Source organism: Nannospalax galili, unplaced genomic scaffold, assembly GCF_000622305.1.
Source record: "Nannospalax galili isolate Female #2095 unplaced genomic scaffold, S.galili_v1.0 scaffold386, whole genome shotgun sequence".
NCBI lineage: Eukaryota > Metazoa > Chordata > Mammalia > Rodentia > Spalacidae > Nannospalax > Nannospalax galili.
This window is the reverse complement of record NW_008356676.1, coordinates 2,836,017-2,853,889: the sequence shown is the minus strand read 5'-3', so window position 1 is coordinate 2,853,889 and position 17,873 is coordinate 2,836,017. Positions and strand designations below refer to the sequence as shown.

Below are 17,873 nucleotides of genomic sequence, written 5' to 3'. Positions count from 1 at the left end.
TCCAAAATCTAACACGAACAGCCCTGATAGTCTCCGCTTCCCTTTGAAGCTTCACAAGCCAGGCCTCCATCGTCTACAACTCTTTCAACATAACTGTTCCAAGCTCCACTGCAACAAACTCTGAGCATGCAATGGCTTTTCCAGCCCAAAGTTCCAAACACTTCCACAGTCCTCCCAAAAACACCAAGGTCAGTCTGTCACAGCAATATCCCACTCTTTTGATTTGTATTTTAATTTCTGCTTTGGTGTGTTTGCATTGTCTGATCATTTATTTAGCTGGGTGTATTAGGAGATCTTCTGTTGGTTCTGATATAGTACAGGTAAATTCACTCCCTCATTTTAAAATTGTGTCTGCCTTTCTGAAGTCCATTTTGAGATCTCTAGTACAGGATAGAGAGCAGCTAATGTATGGACTTAGGCTGTGTGCTCCAATCTTAGATTTGTTGTATACAGCAGGAATATTTTCAACTGGTTAGTGCTGTATTCTTTGAGTCATACCCTTCATTTGGGGGATTCTTTGGCTAAGAGTTGAGGCCTAGAAAATTGAGACAATTACACACTCATCTGTGCCATTTCTTACCCTCCTGAACCTGAGGCACATTTCCTTTGCTGCTTTTGTCATATTTGCTAGGAGCACATGCTTTGCACATTTGGAAAGTGTGTACTTGTTGACAGCTCTTGTCTCTGCTGAAGTCTTGCAATGCTAGTCTCTTCAAGTTACTTTCTTTGATTTTTTTTTCTTGGATTCGCTGCATTTTCCTTTCAGATTGAGACCTCACAGAATTAGATTATCTTTTCTCTAGCACTATTTCTTTGGAGAGACTTTGGGGTTAGAAGCCTGTCACAGTAGGGTTTTCTTGCTCTGCTTGACTGCCCCCTTTTGAACCTAATGTCATGGAGTCTTACCTCCTTCTATTGAAATTGATTCTTTTTGCAGTGTTTTACTCTTTATTATAATAACACTTGATTTTATTATGAATTAGGGATCATGCGATTTGCTTTATTTCTTTATGCTTTATTTGCATTCTTCCTACAACAATTTAATGTTTGTTTGATTGCAGAGAATGGGGAAAAGGAACCTCCAACGACTCTACTCTGGGTTCAATATTTCCTGGCACAGCACTTTGATAAACTTGGGCAATATTCTCTGGCTTTGGATTATATTAATGCTGCTATTGCCAGTACTCCAACTCTAATAGAATTATTCTATATGAAAGCAAAAATTTACAAGGTAAACTCAATATTAGATTTTGAATAGTTGAGATTCAACCATGTTTGAATTGACAGCAGTAACATCTAGGATATCCAGCTAATTTTTTCTATATTCCAATAATCTTAAGGAATTCTTTTACATATTTATGTGATCAGTGTTAGTGATTTGGTTCCATTCTTAGCAATGGAATCATAACTATCTGGATTCCTAGATATATTGATAGAAGTCATGTCAAATTTCTAGCTTTTAGTTTTTATACATTTTTTTTTCCTATTTACGTTATACCCATTTTTCTTTGCTCAAACTGTGATTTCACTAATGTGTTTTTCTCACAGCATATGGGTAATCTCAAAGAAGCTGTAAAGTGGATGGATGAAGCACAGTCTTTGGACACAGCTGATAGATTCATTAATTCCAAATGTGCAAAATATATGCTTCGAGCAAATATGATAAAAGAAGCAGAGGAAATGTGTTCCAAATTCACAAGGGTAGGAAATGCCATACATGAGTGTATAATAATCTGAATAAGTAAAATTCAAGTTCTGTGATGGTTTGTTAAATTTACCATTGACATTCATGGGAATTCTCTTTTCAGAAAATCCCAGTCAGTTTGTTTTGTTGTTGTTGTTGTTGATTTGTTTGTTTTTTGAGACAGGGTCTTGCCTACGTAGTACTGACTGACCTGGAACTAGCTGTGTAGACCAGGTTGGTCTCAAATGCAAGAGAAAGCTGCTGGCCCCTGCCTCCAAGTGCTGAGATTAAAGACATGTACCACCACTCCAAACCATATTCTAAACAGTAATATTTCTTACTGTGGTTGTATGTGTGTATTTCTGACAGGAAATGGTTAAAGAGTAATACAGTAGCAAAATGCTCTGGTAAAAATATAACGAACATGCTCTGCTGGGTTCTTTTTGTTTTGTTTTGCTCTTTTGAGACAGGATCTTTTTGTAGCCTCAGCTGACCTGAAATTCAGTATGTAGACCAGGCTGGCTTCCCACCAGCCCCTGCCTTCTGAGTGCTTGGATTAAAGGCATGTACTGGGATTAAAGGCATATGCTACCACCCCTTACCCTCCTTTTTAAAAATATTCATTTTTATTTGTATGTATGCTACCTGATTGCAGGTACCTCCCCCACAGGCCAGAAGAGGGCATCAAATTCCTTGGAACTGGAGTTACAGGCGGTTGTGAGACTTCTCATGTGGGTGTTGGGAACTGAACTCGGCCCTCTGGAAGAGCCACAAGTGCTCCCTTGCCACTGACTGTCATGTCTCCAACCCCCATACCCCACTTTTGTACATACAAAATTTAGTTTGTATCCCAAATGTTTCATCTCTTTTAATTACTGACCTCTTACTTTCTTTTACATCATCTCACTTCAGAATTGCTCAAAGTTCTTTCTGTGTAGTCTCTGTGATGTTTTGGAATTTCAGTTGTCTGAAATTGACTAAATACTTATTCCTTTCTTTTCTTCCTTTACCATCTCTTCTGTACTATTTTCCACATAGACATGATATTTTTTATTATTAAAAATATAGGTTGGGGCTGGAGAGATAGCTCAGCAGTTAAGAACACAGGTTGTTCTTGCAGAGGACCTGGGTTCAAATCCCAGCACCCACATGGCAGCTAACAACTGTCTGTAACTCCAGTTCCAGGGAATCTGACAGTTTCTTCTATCCTCCATGGTCATTGCATGACACGGTTGTACTTACCTACACACTCAGGCAATATATGCATACACATAAAATAAAAAAAATATATATATATGTCGATAGAACAGAAGAATATGCACAGAAATAGATTCAAATATATTTGGAAAATTGGTATGTAGCCAGAGGTACTTTTAGAATTAAAGATAAAAAGATATTGCTGAGACCATTACTTATGTTGAAAAAAATTAAATGACATCTCTATCTTATGCTACACACAAATCAGTTCCAGATGGACTAAATATGGAAAATAGTTCTTAAAAAATATTTGGAAGAAAATAAATAGGACCTTGTGTTTAGGTTAAAGAAACATTCTTTATGCTTGAGGGAGGAAGCATTTCTTTTTTCTTTCTTTTTTTTTTTTGGCTTTTTGAAACAGGGTCTTCCTGTAGCCCCAGCTGTCCTGGAACTCGCTATGTAGACTAGGCTGGCCTCAAACTCACAAAAGATCCACCTGCCTCTGCCTCCCAAGTGCTGGGATTAAAGGCATGCACCACCACGCCCAGCAGTGTTTCTGTTTTTTAAAGAAGCAAGGAGGGTTAGATTTCTTTCCTTTTTTATTTTTGTCTTTTGAGACAGGGTCTCCCTGTAGCACAAGGTGGTGGCCTGGAACTTCCTTTGTAGACCAGGCTGGGCTTGAACTCACAGAGGTCCACCTACCTCTGCCTCCCAAGTGCTGGGATTAAAGGCATATGTCATTACACTCAGCTTTATTTCGTAAATTTTTAAAAATTTATATTTTATGTATGAGTGTTTTGTTTGCATATATATGTGTACCACATGCATGCAATATCTGTTGGGGCCAGAAGAGGGTGTTGGATCTCTTGGAACTGGAGTTAAAGATAGATGTTAGCTGCTGTGTGGGTGCTGGGAACCTCTGCAGGAGCAGCCAGTGCTCTTAACCACTGAGCCATCTTTCCTGCCCCTAGATTTATTTCTTAAAATTAAAAAAAGAAATTCCTTTTGGATTCTTTTTAGGTTTTCTCTCTGTTGATATTTCCATGTTTTTTATACACCATTGTCCTGATTTTCTCTATATCTCCCTTAATTCTTTGAGCATCTTTTAATTATTATTATTATTATTATTGATTTTATTATAGTTATTTAGTTTTTTGAGACAGGATCTCATGTAACCCAGGCTGGCATTGAACTCACTATGTAGCAGGGATGACCTTAAATTCTACTCCTCTTGCTTCTACCTTCTAATTGCTGGGATTACAAGTTTATACTATCATGACCAGTTTTATGTGGTGCTGGGCAAGCACCTACCACTTGAGCTCTATCATACCCAGCCCTATTTATTATTTATTAAAGGTAAACTGTTTATTTTTATTTTATGTGTATAAATGTTCTGCCTCTATGTAAATGCTCCATGTGTGTGCAGTGCCCATGGAGGCCAGAAGAGGGTATCGGATCCTTTGGAAGTGGAGTTATGGGTGTCATTAGCCACTCTGTAGGTGCTGGGAACTGAACGCCAGTCCTCTGGAAGAGCAGCCTGTGCTCTTAACCATTGAGTCATTTCTCTAACTCCATTATTAAAAATTATATTGACCTGGGACTGGAGAGATAAGCGCAGCAGTTAAGAGTGCTTAGTGCTCTTGCAGAGGACCCTGTTCTCTTCCCATCCCCCACATGATAGCTCACGAACTTTCATAACTACAGTTCCAGGGGATTCAACACTCTTTTGGCCTCCACAGGCACCAGGCATGAATGCAGTAGATATATATACATACAGGCAAAACACGCATACACATAAAAGTTTTAAAGAATTTATTGACATGTAATAATAAAACATGTTAATGGGCTTCAGTATGATACTTTCAGTCATGCATATGACATGCATTGGTCAAATTCATTCATTCTAGAAGTGTTTAAGAGCCCCAAAGCACAAAGTATTTGTAAAATTGATATACTTGGTTATATTATATTGCAAAATAGCTATAAGCAAAGTGAGAAGAGAATTGAAGAATGTATTTCCAATCCATGATGGCAAGAAAATTTATAAAATCCCAAATAATTCACTCAAGTAACTATATAATGCACATTTAATGTGACATTGACATGTATTAAGGAAGCCATGTTTGCATGTTAAATATAATTAAGACATTTTGAGATGAATAAATTACATCTCCAAAAGTGTATGTTATGTATAAAGTAAAGTTCTTTGTTGGTGTTTGCCAGTAAATTCTTGGAATGAAAATAAATTACTGCTGTGTTCTGTGGTGCTAAGGCATTGCTAATATTGCTCCCATGTACCACCTAAATTTTAACTAGATTCTAGTTATTTCTTGATATTATTTAGAAGCTGCAGAATACTTTGGTTTATTTTGAAACATCACTACCACTTGGAAACATCATAGAAACAAACAAAAATTGAAAGTAAGAAAAAGACAAGACACTACAAAGAAGGGCAAAGGACATTAATAGCTGATTCATAAAAGTGGAAAATGAATGGCCAAAATGGGTTTCTTTTCTAGTAATCAACAAAGTGCAAATTAAAACAGTAAGCAATTTGTTACCCATCAGATAGGCTGAACTTTAAGTCTGGCATGACTAGGTAGTGACAGATTATTTTTACACATGTACGTGCACACACACATACACTTATGTGCTCTCACTTTCTAACTCTCTCAACTATTAAAGGCTATACATGTAGAAAATTTATTGTTTCTTACTAAAATGACACTTTTTTTTCATATGACTCACCCTGACATCCAACATTTACAGTAATGCTAATAATTTGCTTATCATTTGTAAAAGAAAATTGAAAAGTAACTTAGGGCCTTTAAAGTACTAAGCTAAATCCTTTATATATATGATTTTATTTATTCTTAACAGTCCTAAGGTCTGGCTGTGTAGCTCAGGTTGGCTTTGAACTCACAATCCTCCTGCCTCAGTCTCCTGAGTGCTGGGATTACAGGCATACACCATCATGCCCAGTGTTAATTTGGTTTTCTTAGCTCATGGCAGAAGAGAGATAGTAAAGTAGAAAAGTTGTCACGAAACAGAAAATGCTGTTAAAAGACACATGAACACAAACACAGTGGATAGCAGAACTTGCAGGAGGGAGACTGGGAAAGTGAAGAACATTCTGGGAACATTACTAAGAGATACAACAATATTGGTTCTATATAATAGTGACCTGAGTCAGCAAGGAAACGTTAAGTAGGAGAAAAAGAAAAAAATGAAGCTAAGCAATGTTTCATAGGAGGATTGCTCTTTTAAATAAGAGCTTTGGTGTTTAAAAATAGCTTTAGTAGTCTAGAGTCTTTTTCTATACAAAATATGAATACCCCAATGGAACTGGATATATGAGACTTTCTGTAGTTTAAAACTACTAGGAGGGCCAGCAAGATGGCTTAGCAGGTAAAGGTGCTTGTTGTCAAGTCTGATGACCTTGAGTTCAATCCCTAGGATCCACAGGGTAGGAGAGCATCGACTCCCACAAGTTGCCCTCTGACCTCTACATGTGCGTGTGCACATGTGCATACACACATAAGATAAATGTAATAACAAATATTTACAACCACTACCAACCTTAATGTCTATTGCTAGTTGTCGTCATCATAATACTTGCAGCCAAGTTGCAAAAGGAAAAATGATGTGTTTTTTTCTGATGTTCGGAATTGAGCCCAAGACTTTATATACACTTAAAAAATGAGATTTGGGGCATGTTTTATTGCTTGTTCCCTTATATTAATGCAAGTTTCTCTTTTAGGAAGGAACATCTGCCATGGAAAATTTAAATGAAATGCAGTGTATGTGGTTTCAGACAGAATGCATTTTGGCTTATCAGCGGCTAGGGAGATACGGTGATGCCTTGAAAAAATGCCATGAAGTAGAACGAGTAAGTTGTTAGGATTTTGACTTTAGTTCTTCCTATAAGATGACAAGAAAAGCAGGTAGATGTCTGAACTAGATCATCTGCCTCTCCTGACTTTGACCACTTCATTGTGAAAAAAATTCTTGATCTTTAGTATTCTGAGCAATGTGAAGCTATGAACAAATGATTACTTTTTTGCTACTTTGACATGTCCATATATTTTCCTTTGAAGAGAAAAAGATTAACTTAGTAAGTAGTGTGCTATTATTAATGTAAATTCAATTTTTTTCTTCCCTGATCCGGCCATTACTTGCTTTTTATCAGCAGCCTAGGAGGACACAACCGGTGGCAGCCTCTTTACCATTTCAAATGTCAGGATCTGGTCCACAGCCAGCCTCTCTCCAGTTCGTCTTCTAGGATGTTTGTTCTCACATGCAGTACCCTGTACAGCAAATGGCCAGTTTGCAGCCTTGGTTTATTACTTGGTTTAGAATTATGTGTGTGATATGCCTTAGTGAGGGTACTTTTCTTTTCCTTTGTGTGAATTTTTGTTTTCCTGTTCTTTGTCATCTCTGAAGCACTCTCCTTCCACACGGACCACAGGAGGAAAAGAGCCACAAATGCACCCCTGAGGCAGTCCTCAGCAGCCCTCAGTTGTGGGGGCACTCGGCACCACTCTTCCCCTGCTGACGCAGTATAAAACCACAGGCATCGTAGTCAGGTGAGCCTGATGTCTGCACCATGGCAGTCACTTTGGCCTTCTTCCCATGTGAGACTTCTGAGGTTACCCAGAGGAAGGCTCTATCATAAGGGGCGGCTTTTGATGGGAACTGGAACTAGGATTATACCAAAACCTTTGTAGAAAAATACCTAAATTTTTCTTAAGTTTGTTTTTTTGTTTGGTTGGTTTTTTTGTTTGTTTCTCCTGCTCTTTTAAACTTTTATGACTGTCTCTAGGGGAAAGACCTCATTTTCATTTTCTCTTTGAAAATACTAAACCTCTTGGGTGATAAGTTAAATATTCAAACATTGTAGTTTAAATCAGGCTCTTATTTCTGTGGTGAAATGTAGATCAGAACTGGGCATGATGGTGCAGGCCTGTAACCCGAGAACTCAGGAGGCTTAGGCAGAAGGATCTTGAGTTAGAGGCTAGCTTGGAAGTTTAGTATGTTTAATCCACCTGGGCTACATAATGAGAACCTGTCATAACAAAACAGGGCCAAGGGAGATGGATCAGCTGGTAAAAGTGCTGAAGAGATGAGGTGGAGACAGGACAATCCCCTGGAAGCTTGTGGTCCAGCTAACCTGGAGGATTCAAAAAGGAAAAGAGACCCTCTCTCAAAAAAAAAAAAAAAAACAAGGTGGAAATCAAGGGTTAACACCTGAGTTTGTCCTCTGACCTCCAACATGCACCATGGTATGCATGTGCTTTCACATACAAACATGTAAACACACATCATATATACAGAAAAATAAATGAAGTCAGCATGAAAATTGGTAGCTTGTTTTATTGCTCCCTAATGACTATCGTTTTAAAAGCATCCTACATATTGTAGAAGGATACATTTTTATGTATTACACTGTCAGTGAGCTATAAATTGTTTTCTGAATGAAGAAGCTCAACTGAAGCATTTGTAGATTAGAACTTTCAAGAAGAGTGTAACTAGAAACTGATTTTTCTGTTTAAGTGAAAATTTGAATATCCTTAGGATCATTACCCATAGATCTAATATTTCTTGACTTACTAGATTGTGATAAATACATCTTCTGTTACTAAGTTTCACCTAGATTATGGTTTTCCTTAAGCATATAGTGACTTTGAATACCTGGAATAAAATTCTTAATGCCAGGAAAACTTCTTGTAGTTCAAAAAAACGATATAATTGTTAGTAAACATTTCTGAAGAAAAAGTTAAATTGATTACCAGAGATTAAAATGTGGAAATCATCACCCTTTGGTCATGTTGCAAATTTAACAAACTTTCAGAGTTTGCTATTGGAATTTCATACTAGGAAGAAACAGATAAACAAGAATCATTTCTTATACCACTTATAATGAATATATCCATACTAAAAATAGATTTAAGCTGGGTGTGGTGGTAGATGCTTTTAATCTCAGCACTGGGAGGTCCAGGCAGGTGGATTTAATCAGGAGACCTTGTCTCAAAAAAAAAAAAAAAAAAAAGACATACAAAAAAGTTTAGCCAGGCATGGTAGCTCATGCCTTTAATCCCAGCACTCAGAAGGCAGAGGCAGATGGATCTTTGTGAGTTCAAGGCCAGCCTGGTCTACATAGTGAGTTCCAGGACAACTGGGGCTACAGGGAAACCCTGTCTCAAAAAGAGACAGTGATCAGTATGCATATTTTACACATGTAGAAATGTGTTAGTATAATAGGGACATTTAATGACTGAATGCTTAATTTCTAATAAAATTAATATGATCAAAATTCTTAATATCATTGGAAGAATTTAAGCATATAAAATTATGGCTGGGGAAATGGAGGGTTGGCTCAGAGGGTAAAGTGCTCAGTTCTGAACCCCAGGATTGATATAAAAAAGTAAAAAAGCCAGGTTTGGCAGCACGTACCTGTAACCCCAACTTGGGGGATTACTTGTCTGTAGATGAAATTGCTTTCTCTTGTTGAAAGCTGTTTCATCTATAATACTTGTTGCTGTAAGCTCTTAGCAAATGGATCCCTGGGGCTTGCTGGCCAGCCAGCCTATCTGAAACAATGAGGCCCAGGTTCAATTACAGATTTTATGTATATTAAACAAAAAAACAAACAAAATGATGACCAAGCAATTGAGAAAGGCATCCTGCTGTCAACCACTGGCTTCCACGTGCACCCACACAGGCAGACAACATTCACAATTCACACCTAAATAAATATTTTGAGTGGAGAGATGACACATTCAATAAAAGCACTTGCCTTGAAAGTATGAGGACCTGAGTTTGGACCCCCAGAACCCATAAAAAATGCTGGGTGCAGAGGTATGCTCCTTTAATTCCAGCAATGACAAAATGGAATGCAGAGGCAGGTAGATCCCTGGATACATGGCAAAGTACCAGGCCAGTGAGAAACCCTACATCAAACAAAAGGTGAAAGATGCTTGAGGATCAACATTTGAAGTTGTTTTCTGACCTCCACATGTATACAACTACATACCCATAGCCATTGGAATATGTGTATGCACACACACAAAATATACAATTCAAAGATTTATTAGACTACTTACACAAGTTACTTTATGCCTGACTTCTTAATATTTTAATAAGGAAATAAATACCTATCATGAATTTTGCATTTTATCTTTTATTTTATTTTATTTTTTGGTCTTTCTGAGACGGTCTCCCTGTAGCCCCAGCTGTCCTGGAACTCACTATGTAGACCAGGCTGGCCTTGAATTCACAAAGATCCACCTGCCTCTGCCTCTGAAGTGCTGGGATTACAGGCATGTGCCACCACACCTGTCTGCATTTTATATTTTAAATTGAAATAAATTGAGAAAAAAACGTTTAAGGAGTATGTCATTCAAGAATTCTCTCGGGGCTGGAGATATGCCTCAGTGGTTAAGAGCACTGGCTGACTGCTTTTGCAGAAAACCTGAGTTTGGTTACCAACACCCACATGGTGGGTAACAACAGTCTGTAACTCTAGTTCAGAGAATTCAGTGCCTTCTTCTGGCTTTCACAGACATTGCACACACAGATGCACTTACATACATGCAGGTAAAACACTCATACACATTTTTAAAAATTCTCTCATTGAAAGCAGTTTCATCTGTAATACTGCCATAATCTCTTACCATTTGGATTTGACATGTTAGAATTTTGGAATGGGTCGTTGTGTAGTACCCTTTCTGTCTTTATTTTGCCTCTCTAAGTGGGATTTTAAGATTATATGTAAAGGTCATGTGGTTAATCCAGTCTGGTGTTTAAGCTTTATTAATATAGCTATCTTCAAAGTACTTACTATAAACTTGTGTTTATAGTAGTAACATTCTTATTTTTTATCTTTCAAGAAGTGAGTTTTCTTTCTTTTATTAATACTGATTGGGATCACTTCAGTGTGCTGATTTATATCTTGGTTAGGTTTAACCTGTTGCATCCTTTTTAAGTGGACACACGTTTTATAATGACAGATCCTCCAGAAAAGAAATAAAGTTACTTATTCCCTTAATCTAGTTGCCATTTTCAAGTCTAGACAGTTCTGTATGTAAACTCTTAATAGTCTGATCTAAGAATTCTAAGAAGTGATGGGCAAGAGAATCTATAGGAGAGTGCTTTGTAAAGAATTCTTGACAGTTGCATTCTAAAGCTTTGAGTGACTTTTCTTAATTCTTTGCTGACTTGTCTTAACACAAGCCTAATTTTTCTGTTTTTGTTTTGTTGAGACAGAGTCTTGCTATATAGTCTAGGTCACCTCAAAATTCATGGCCAAGCCCAATTTTAATGTGTTTGGCAAATCTGCCAGAACTACCTGCTGGGCAGAGGGGGAAAGGGGCTTAAGATTATTTAGTTGCTTCTGTAGTATTCTGCAATATCCTTGTTTCTTCCAAAGCAAAAATATTGCTAAGCATAGCCGTAGTGTCCTACTTTTTCTGATTTCATCTAGCCACACTTTTACCACCATGAACTATATAGAGTAAAGCTCTAGATAGCCTTGTTTGCCTGTGGCTTAGTGATTCCCAAGAAACAGTGCTTTCATTGGAAAAACCTGGAAAGCTTCTGGCAAACTGGGCTAAGTTGGTCACCTGTTTATGAAAGACATCAACTGGAGAGAGGCAGCCTGTGGGCTGTTACTGATAAAGAGGTGGATTACGTGATTATGGTTCCAGATGATTTCTTCTGAGACTTGACTAAAAATCCACATCTACCCACACTTCTAGAAATACCTTTTGAAGCTTGTTGTCTGCTTTTTTACATGTTTCTCAACCTAAATAATAACCTGTAGTCCCTTAGATGTTTTCATTTTACCATGTGTTCCATGACTTTTTTTTTGCATTGCTGTTTCTCTTAGCCAATTCTATTGATTTTAATACTCTGGTATTACTCTGGTATAAGATAGAATTTGATTTACATTAAGGAAAAGTACTAATAACTATGAAATATGTTAGCCTTTGATTTTTAAAAAGCAAAATCAAGTTATGTCATTACTTATTTGTCTTACTGGGAAAATTCTGTTTTCAATATATTAAAGCATGAATTTTTTTAGTATGTATGAACTGATATGAAATGTTCTTTTTTTTTTCCAGTTTTTGTTCTCCGTATTATACTTTTATTCTTAGAATTCTTAAAGTAATAGGTATTTAGTGTAATTCTTTATGTAACATGTTTCTAATTACCAAGAGGACTAAAGACATCAAGTGGTTATGAATAATATGTGTTTGTCCTCTGTATGGTGTTACTTGGCCACCCCAAACCCCTCCTCAAGGGAATATGAAGTATTAGAAAAGCTTGGGCTCCATGTGTTGAATCATTCATTTTTATGCTAATGCGGAGAAGCCAAAGTAGGGGAACAGAGAAGAGGTGGAAATACATGTAGGGGAGAAAACTAAATTAGAAAATTGTTTTGTGGGACTAAGGGGTTAATTTTCTCTTTACATGAAAGGAACTAATTATTAACCTTTTGAGGGGCAGGCATGAGTCATTTGGAAATTAGATGAAAGCTTTGAGCTTTTTTATTAGGAAGAAATTATCCTTGTTACCTAGACCTAAGAAAAAGAACTTAAGGAATATGGGTATGGGTATATTAATGGGAGCTTAGTAACAAAGAAAAAAATCATAATGCTCTATCTTTGTATGGCAGTTTGCTATTAAGTATGAAATTTAAAATGTGCTAATTTGATCAACTAACTTAAGAAAGTGGCTGTATAGATTTATTCCTAACTTAGACTAAATAATTAAAGCACCATGAAATTAAAAACTTATTCAAGTTCATATGCCTGGTAAGCTTCTTACCTCGAGTTGGGTGGTAGTATGTGTATGAAATGTCTGCTCTGTGTTAGACTCTGGGCCAGGAAGAGGGCTTAGAGATGGCAATTTGTGCCTTCTTAAGAGCTTAGGGTCAAGTAGATCAATCAGATTTGTAAACATCTCCAGTGAACCTACATATATTTAGTCTTCCAAGTTCTTTTTATCTGTTGCAGAGGAAAGATATTTTATTAGATTAAAACATCAATATGTACTAATTTCCAAGTTTAAAATATAACCTAACCTAATCACTTGGCTTATCAGTATAGAGGTTGAATGTCATCACAAAATAAGATGTATAGGAAATAGGGAGATTTATAGAAAAGACACTTCAGTTGAGATCAGGTGTGTTCAGGGTGATATGGCTGTAAATGAGGGCCAGACACTTTAAGTTGAATGCAGAGAACTTGTCTTTTGTAGTGTTAGCATGGGAGAGGGTGACCAAGGAAAATTGAGACTGTTTTAACTGTTTGGGGGACTTCTTATAATTTTCTTTTCAAAAGATAGAGATTGACATATGTGTAAGGGATAATTTTGTGGTTTTGTTTTAAAGCATTTTTTTGAGATAACCGATGATCAATTTGACTTCCATACATACTGCATGAGAAAGATGACCCTTCGTGCTTATGTTGACCTTTTGAGATTAGAAGATATTCTCAGAAGACATGCCTTTTATTTCAAGGCTGCTAGATCAGCAATTGAAATATACTTGAAATTACATGATAACCCTTTAACCAGTGTGAGCAAACAACAAGAAATAAATGCAGGTAACTGAAAAGGAACTTGCTCTATAATATTTAAAAATATTAAATTTCAGGGTATTATTAACAGATATTAATACATTGCATAGGAAATGAATATGAAGATAATATTAGGCAATTGATGTCAAGAAAAAAGTCAGACTTCAAAAAATGTCAAAAGGGCTGATGTTCTGTAGCTGATTTATCTCCATCAACCTAATAAGATGACTTGCTTGTGTGTTCTTGTTCTCGCTCTCTTTCTCTCCCCCTCTCCCCTTCTTACTCCCTTTCCCTTCCTTTCTCCCTCTTTTCTTCTTTCCCCCTCTTCTCCCCTTACCCAGGTCTCATTGATCAGCTACCCTCAAATTCATGGTCCTCCTGCCTCAGCCTCCTAAGTGCTGAGATTATCAATAGGTACCACCACATTCAGCTCAGTCTTTATTTTTATTTTAAGTAACATTGGTTAAGGAAGAATATAAATGTCTATAGGCTGCTTTCTTTTCTTTAAATAATAATTGAAAAAAAAGCTTTGAGGAATGGTGAGATGGCTCAGCAAGTCAAGCACTTGCCACACAAGCCTGGTGGTCTGAGTTTGATTCCTGGAGCCCATGTAAAGGTGAAAGGAGAGAGACCCAATTCCACAAAATTGTTCTCTGACCTTGACATACGATGTGCATGCATACCTCCCTCACATCATACACACAATAACAATTTTTAATTAATTTTTAAAAGCTTTGAGTACCTTAGGAAAAAAAATCTTAAAATATGTGCCTACTTTATTGACAATAAGAATGCCAATGAGAATGTCTCTGGTGCATGTCACCATAATGTTAATACCTAAGTATTTGGGAAATAGCATGGAGGCAGATTTCTAAATTTTCTAATATATAGTATTTAGGAATTAGAAGTTTTGTTGTATGCATCATTTCACTTACCCTTGAAACATCCCAAGAGCATAGTTGGTGTATGTTTTGCAACTTGAAACTGAGGGGGATAAGGTGATTTGCCTGTAACTTATTGTATAGTGTAGGGGATGCTATTAGTTCATTTGCTGTTGCTGTGATTAAATACCCTTACAAAAGCAACTTAGGGGAGAAAGGATTTATTGTAGCTCCCAGTTCTAGGTTACAACCCATTAGAGCAGAAAGTCAAGGCAGCAGGAACTAAAGCAGCTGGTCACATTTATAGTCAAGAGCAAGAAGGAATGAATGCATATGTGCTTGTGCTCAGCTTACTTTCCCCTTTTTAATTACAGTCCAGGACCAAGAAATGGTGCTGCTCACTTTTAGGTCTTCCTGCAGCAATTAAAATAATCAAGACAGGCTCCTACAGACATGCCCACAGGACAACCTAATATAGAAAACTCACTGAGACTCTCTTCCTAGGTGATTCTATCTAAATTGTGTCAAGTTGACATTTAAAACTAACCATCACAGTGGCAGAATTGGGCTCGAATTAATTTTAGTTATTAATGTAGCCAACATTTACTGGTTGCCTTTTGTGTACCAGATTTTGTCTAGTCACAGGAATATACTTTCTAAAAACCTTTTACTTAAGTTACTTCTCTTCCCACACCAAAGAAAGTTTTATTAACAGTATGTATTGTAGGAAGGACTTTTTTTTTTTTTTTTAAAAAAAAGCAAACTGAGAGATGTTTTTACACATTTGAATATTTATAGAAAATCTGTCGACCAAAGACTTGAAGAAAATGCTTAGCAAGCAAAGAAGAGCTCAGAAAAAGGCTAAGTTAGAAGAAGAGAGAAAGCATGCAAAAAAGGAATGTCAACCAAAAAATCAAAAGAAAAAAAGAGATGATGAAGAAGAAGTCAGTGATTTTAAGGAAGAACTGACACCTGAAAAACTAGAAAGGGTGAGTTGAGTTTACTGTTACTGTTTTTTAATTACAATTTATGCTGTTTGATTCTGTTCTGGCCATAAGTCACTTAAATGCAAAGAGACCACTTGTAGTATTTCAAGTCATTATGATAGCCATCATTTTTTTTTTCCAGTGGCACTGTGCAAATTTGGCTAGAATTGTTAGAATTGTTATGGACCAGAGTAGCGGCCTTCTAAAGGTGCATTCTAATCCCCAGAAGCTATGAATATGTGTACATGATAAAGGAAAATTAAGGTAGCAGATGGAATTTACATTAAGGTTATACTTAATTGTTCTCCAGATAAAGAGATTAGCCTGGAATGCCCATGTGGCTTAGTGTGATCTGACAGGTCATGTGCTATGAGGACTTAACCTGTTGTTACTGACTTTCAAGACGCAGGAGAAGGTCATAAACCAAGGAATGTGGGCAGCTTTTCGAAGCAGTAAAAGATATGGAACTAGATTCTCCCCTAGAGCCTCTGAAAGGGATTGCAGTCCTTCTGATACCTTGTTTTCAGACCAGTTAGACAGACCAGTGTGGAACTTAGAATCTATAGAACTGCAAGGCGGTTTGTTTTTTAAGACAGATAGTTTTTGGAAATTTGTTGTAGCAGCAATATAATTGTATATGAAATATGGAATCATTGATTGTATGTGTCTTACTAGAATAATGGTCTACCTACAAACAGAACCTTATCCCCAACATTTTGTTAAAGTGTTAGTAGTTATTTGGGGTCCAGATTTAGGAAAATATTTAGCTTTCTGGTTTACTCATTATAAATTTAGTAAGTATTTAAAATTTGTGATTGCATTTCCCCCCAATTATGGGATGCTGTTATATTTGTCTCCACATTTTTGATGTTTGTGATATATGAGGAACTGTCAGTACTTGTGTATCATTTCATAAATTCTGTGGAATAATTTGAAGTAGTTTTTTGATTTGTATAAACAACCTTGAGGGGCAGTGTCATGGTTTGATTCTTCATTGCTGTGACAAAACACTCTGACCAGTACCAACTTGGGGAGGAAAGGGTTTATTTGTCTTACATCTCCCAGGTCGCACGCAGTTCATTAGGGAGCCCAAGGTAGGAACTCAGGGCAGGAACCTGGAGGCAGGAGCTGGAGCACAGGCCATGGAGGAACGCTGCTTACAGGCTTGCTCCCTTGGCCCCTGCTCAGCCTGCTTTCTTATGCAACACAGGCCCACCTGCCCAGGGGTGGCACCACCCAGGCCCTCCCACATCACACATCAAGAAGATGCCCTTCAGACTTGGCCACAGGCCAGTCCAATAGAGGCAATTTCCAGATTGAGGCTCCCTCAACCCAGGTGTGTCAAGTTGACACTAAAGCTATCCAGCACAGGCAGCAAAATGACTTAGGCACTTGCCATCAAGCCTGACAACTAAAATCCCTAGAAATCACATGGTGGAAGGAGAGAACTGACTCCGGCAAGTTTGTCCTCTGACTTCTACACATGTGCCATGTCTCCCTCACTTCACCCACAAATAAATAAATGTAATATTTTGTTAAAAACTACCTTGATTTTATAGTTATAAAAATATAGTAACTATTTCTCTTTTGAAAATTATTGACCATGTACTTTGAATTTATTTACAGGCAGTAATTTTTAAATGTTTCTTGCATATTTTATTATATAAAAATGTATCTAAATTACTATGTATGTGTGTTACTATAAAATTTCAGAGGAATTTGGCTTATGTGGCTGCTTTTTAAATATAAAAATTTTCCTTTCTGCTTCAAAATAGGTAGAAAATCCATTAGAAGAAGCCATCAAGTTCCTCACACCACTTAAGAACCTTGTTGCTGATAACATTTACACCCATCTGTTAGCATTTGAAATATACTTTAGAAAAGGTAAAAATGGTTGTGAGTTGAGGTTTCTGTGTGTATGTTTTGTTGTGTTGTTTTTCTCTGATCTGGAATTGACCTTCAGCCTCACATATGCTAGGCGTGTGGTTTTCCACTCAACCACATACTTTGGCCTTGCGTTCAACTTTTAATTTTTATGTCATTGACTATGTTAGGTATAATTTTGTCATTTAGATATATTTTTGTTTTTTAGAGTTCCATTTCAACCTTCCTCAAAGATTCAGTTCTCTTCCTACTCAAGGTTACTGCTCAAAATTCACCGAGCAATATATTAAAATTTCACAATCACCTCTCAAAGTGTCCTGTAATTGTGGTGGGTCACCTGTCCTCTTGATCAAGGAGGCCGAGGAGACCCCACCAGATGGACTTGAACCAGTGTCCAGTCTACAAAGAGGAGGGTCAACACAAAGGAATCACTTCCTCCATGCTTCCAAGTGAAGCCAACCATGATCGAGCAGGACCTCTGACTTAACTTCACATAGACGGAACTGGTAAAAGAAAAGAGCCAGGAGCTCCTCCCAAGCCCATGTGACCCCTGAGGAAAAGATTCTCAAATGACCTTAACTGTAAAAATAAACTGATTTATTTGGGCCAACTGTATGGTCTTAAACACCCAAAAGGAAAGTATAACCAAAGAATAAAGTCA

The 17,873-nt window shown here is 37.1% G+C and overlaps 1 protein-coding gene across 4 annotated transcripts in view; it reads left to right on the top strand.

Moving 5' to 3' along the window:
* Naa16 (N(alpha)-acetyltransferase 16, NatA auxiliary subunit) overlaps positions 1-17,873 on the top strand; it is an 81,086-nt gene that overhangs the window by 54,447 nt on the left and 8,766 nt on the right. For 3 of the 4 annotated variants that reach the window (XM_017794772.2, XM_008854690.3, XM_029556964.1), the window contains 6 exons: positions 1,062-1,231; positions 1,549-1,701; positions 6,642-6,770; positions 13,275-13,488; positions 15,141-15,331; positions 17,104-17,212. In XM_017794772.2, the coding sequence (XP_017650261.1) occupies positions 1,062-1,231; positions 1,549-1,701; positions 6,642-6,770; positions 13,275-13,488; positions 15,141-15,331; positions 17,104-17,212 (966 nt within the window). Of the gene's footprint in view, positions 1-1,061; positions 1,232-1,548; positions 1,702-6,641; positions 6,771-7,324; positions 7,468-13,274; positions 13,489-15,140; positions 15,332-17,103; positions 17,213-17,873 lie in introns of those variants that run through there. The other variant, XR_003847245.1, reaches the window with a different exon arrangement.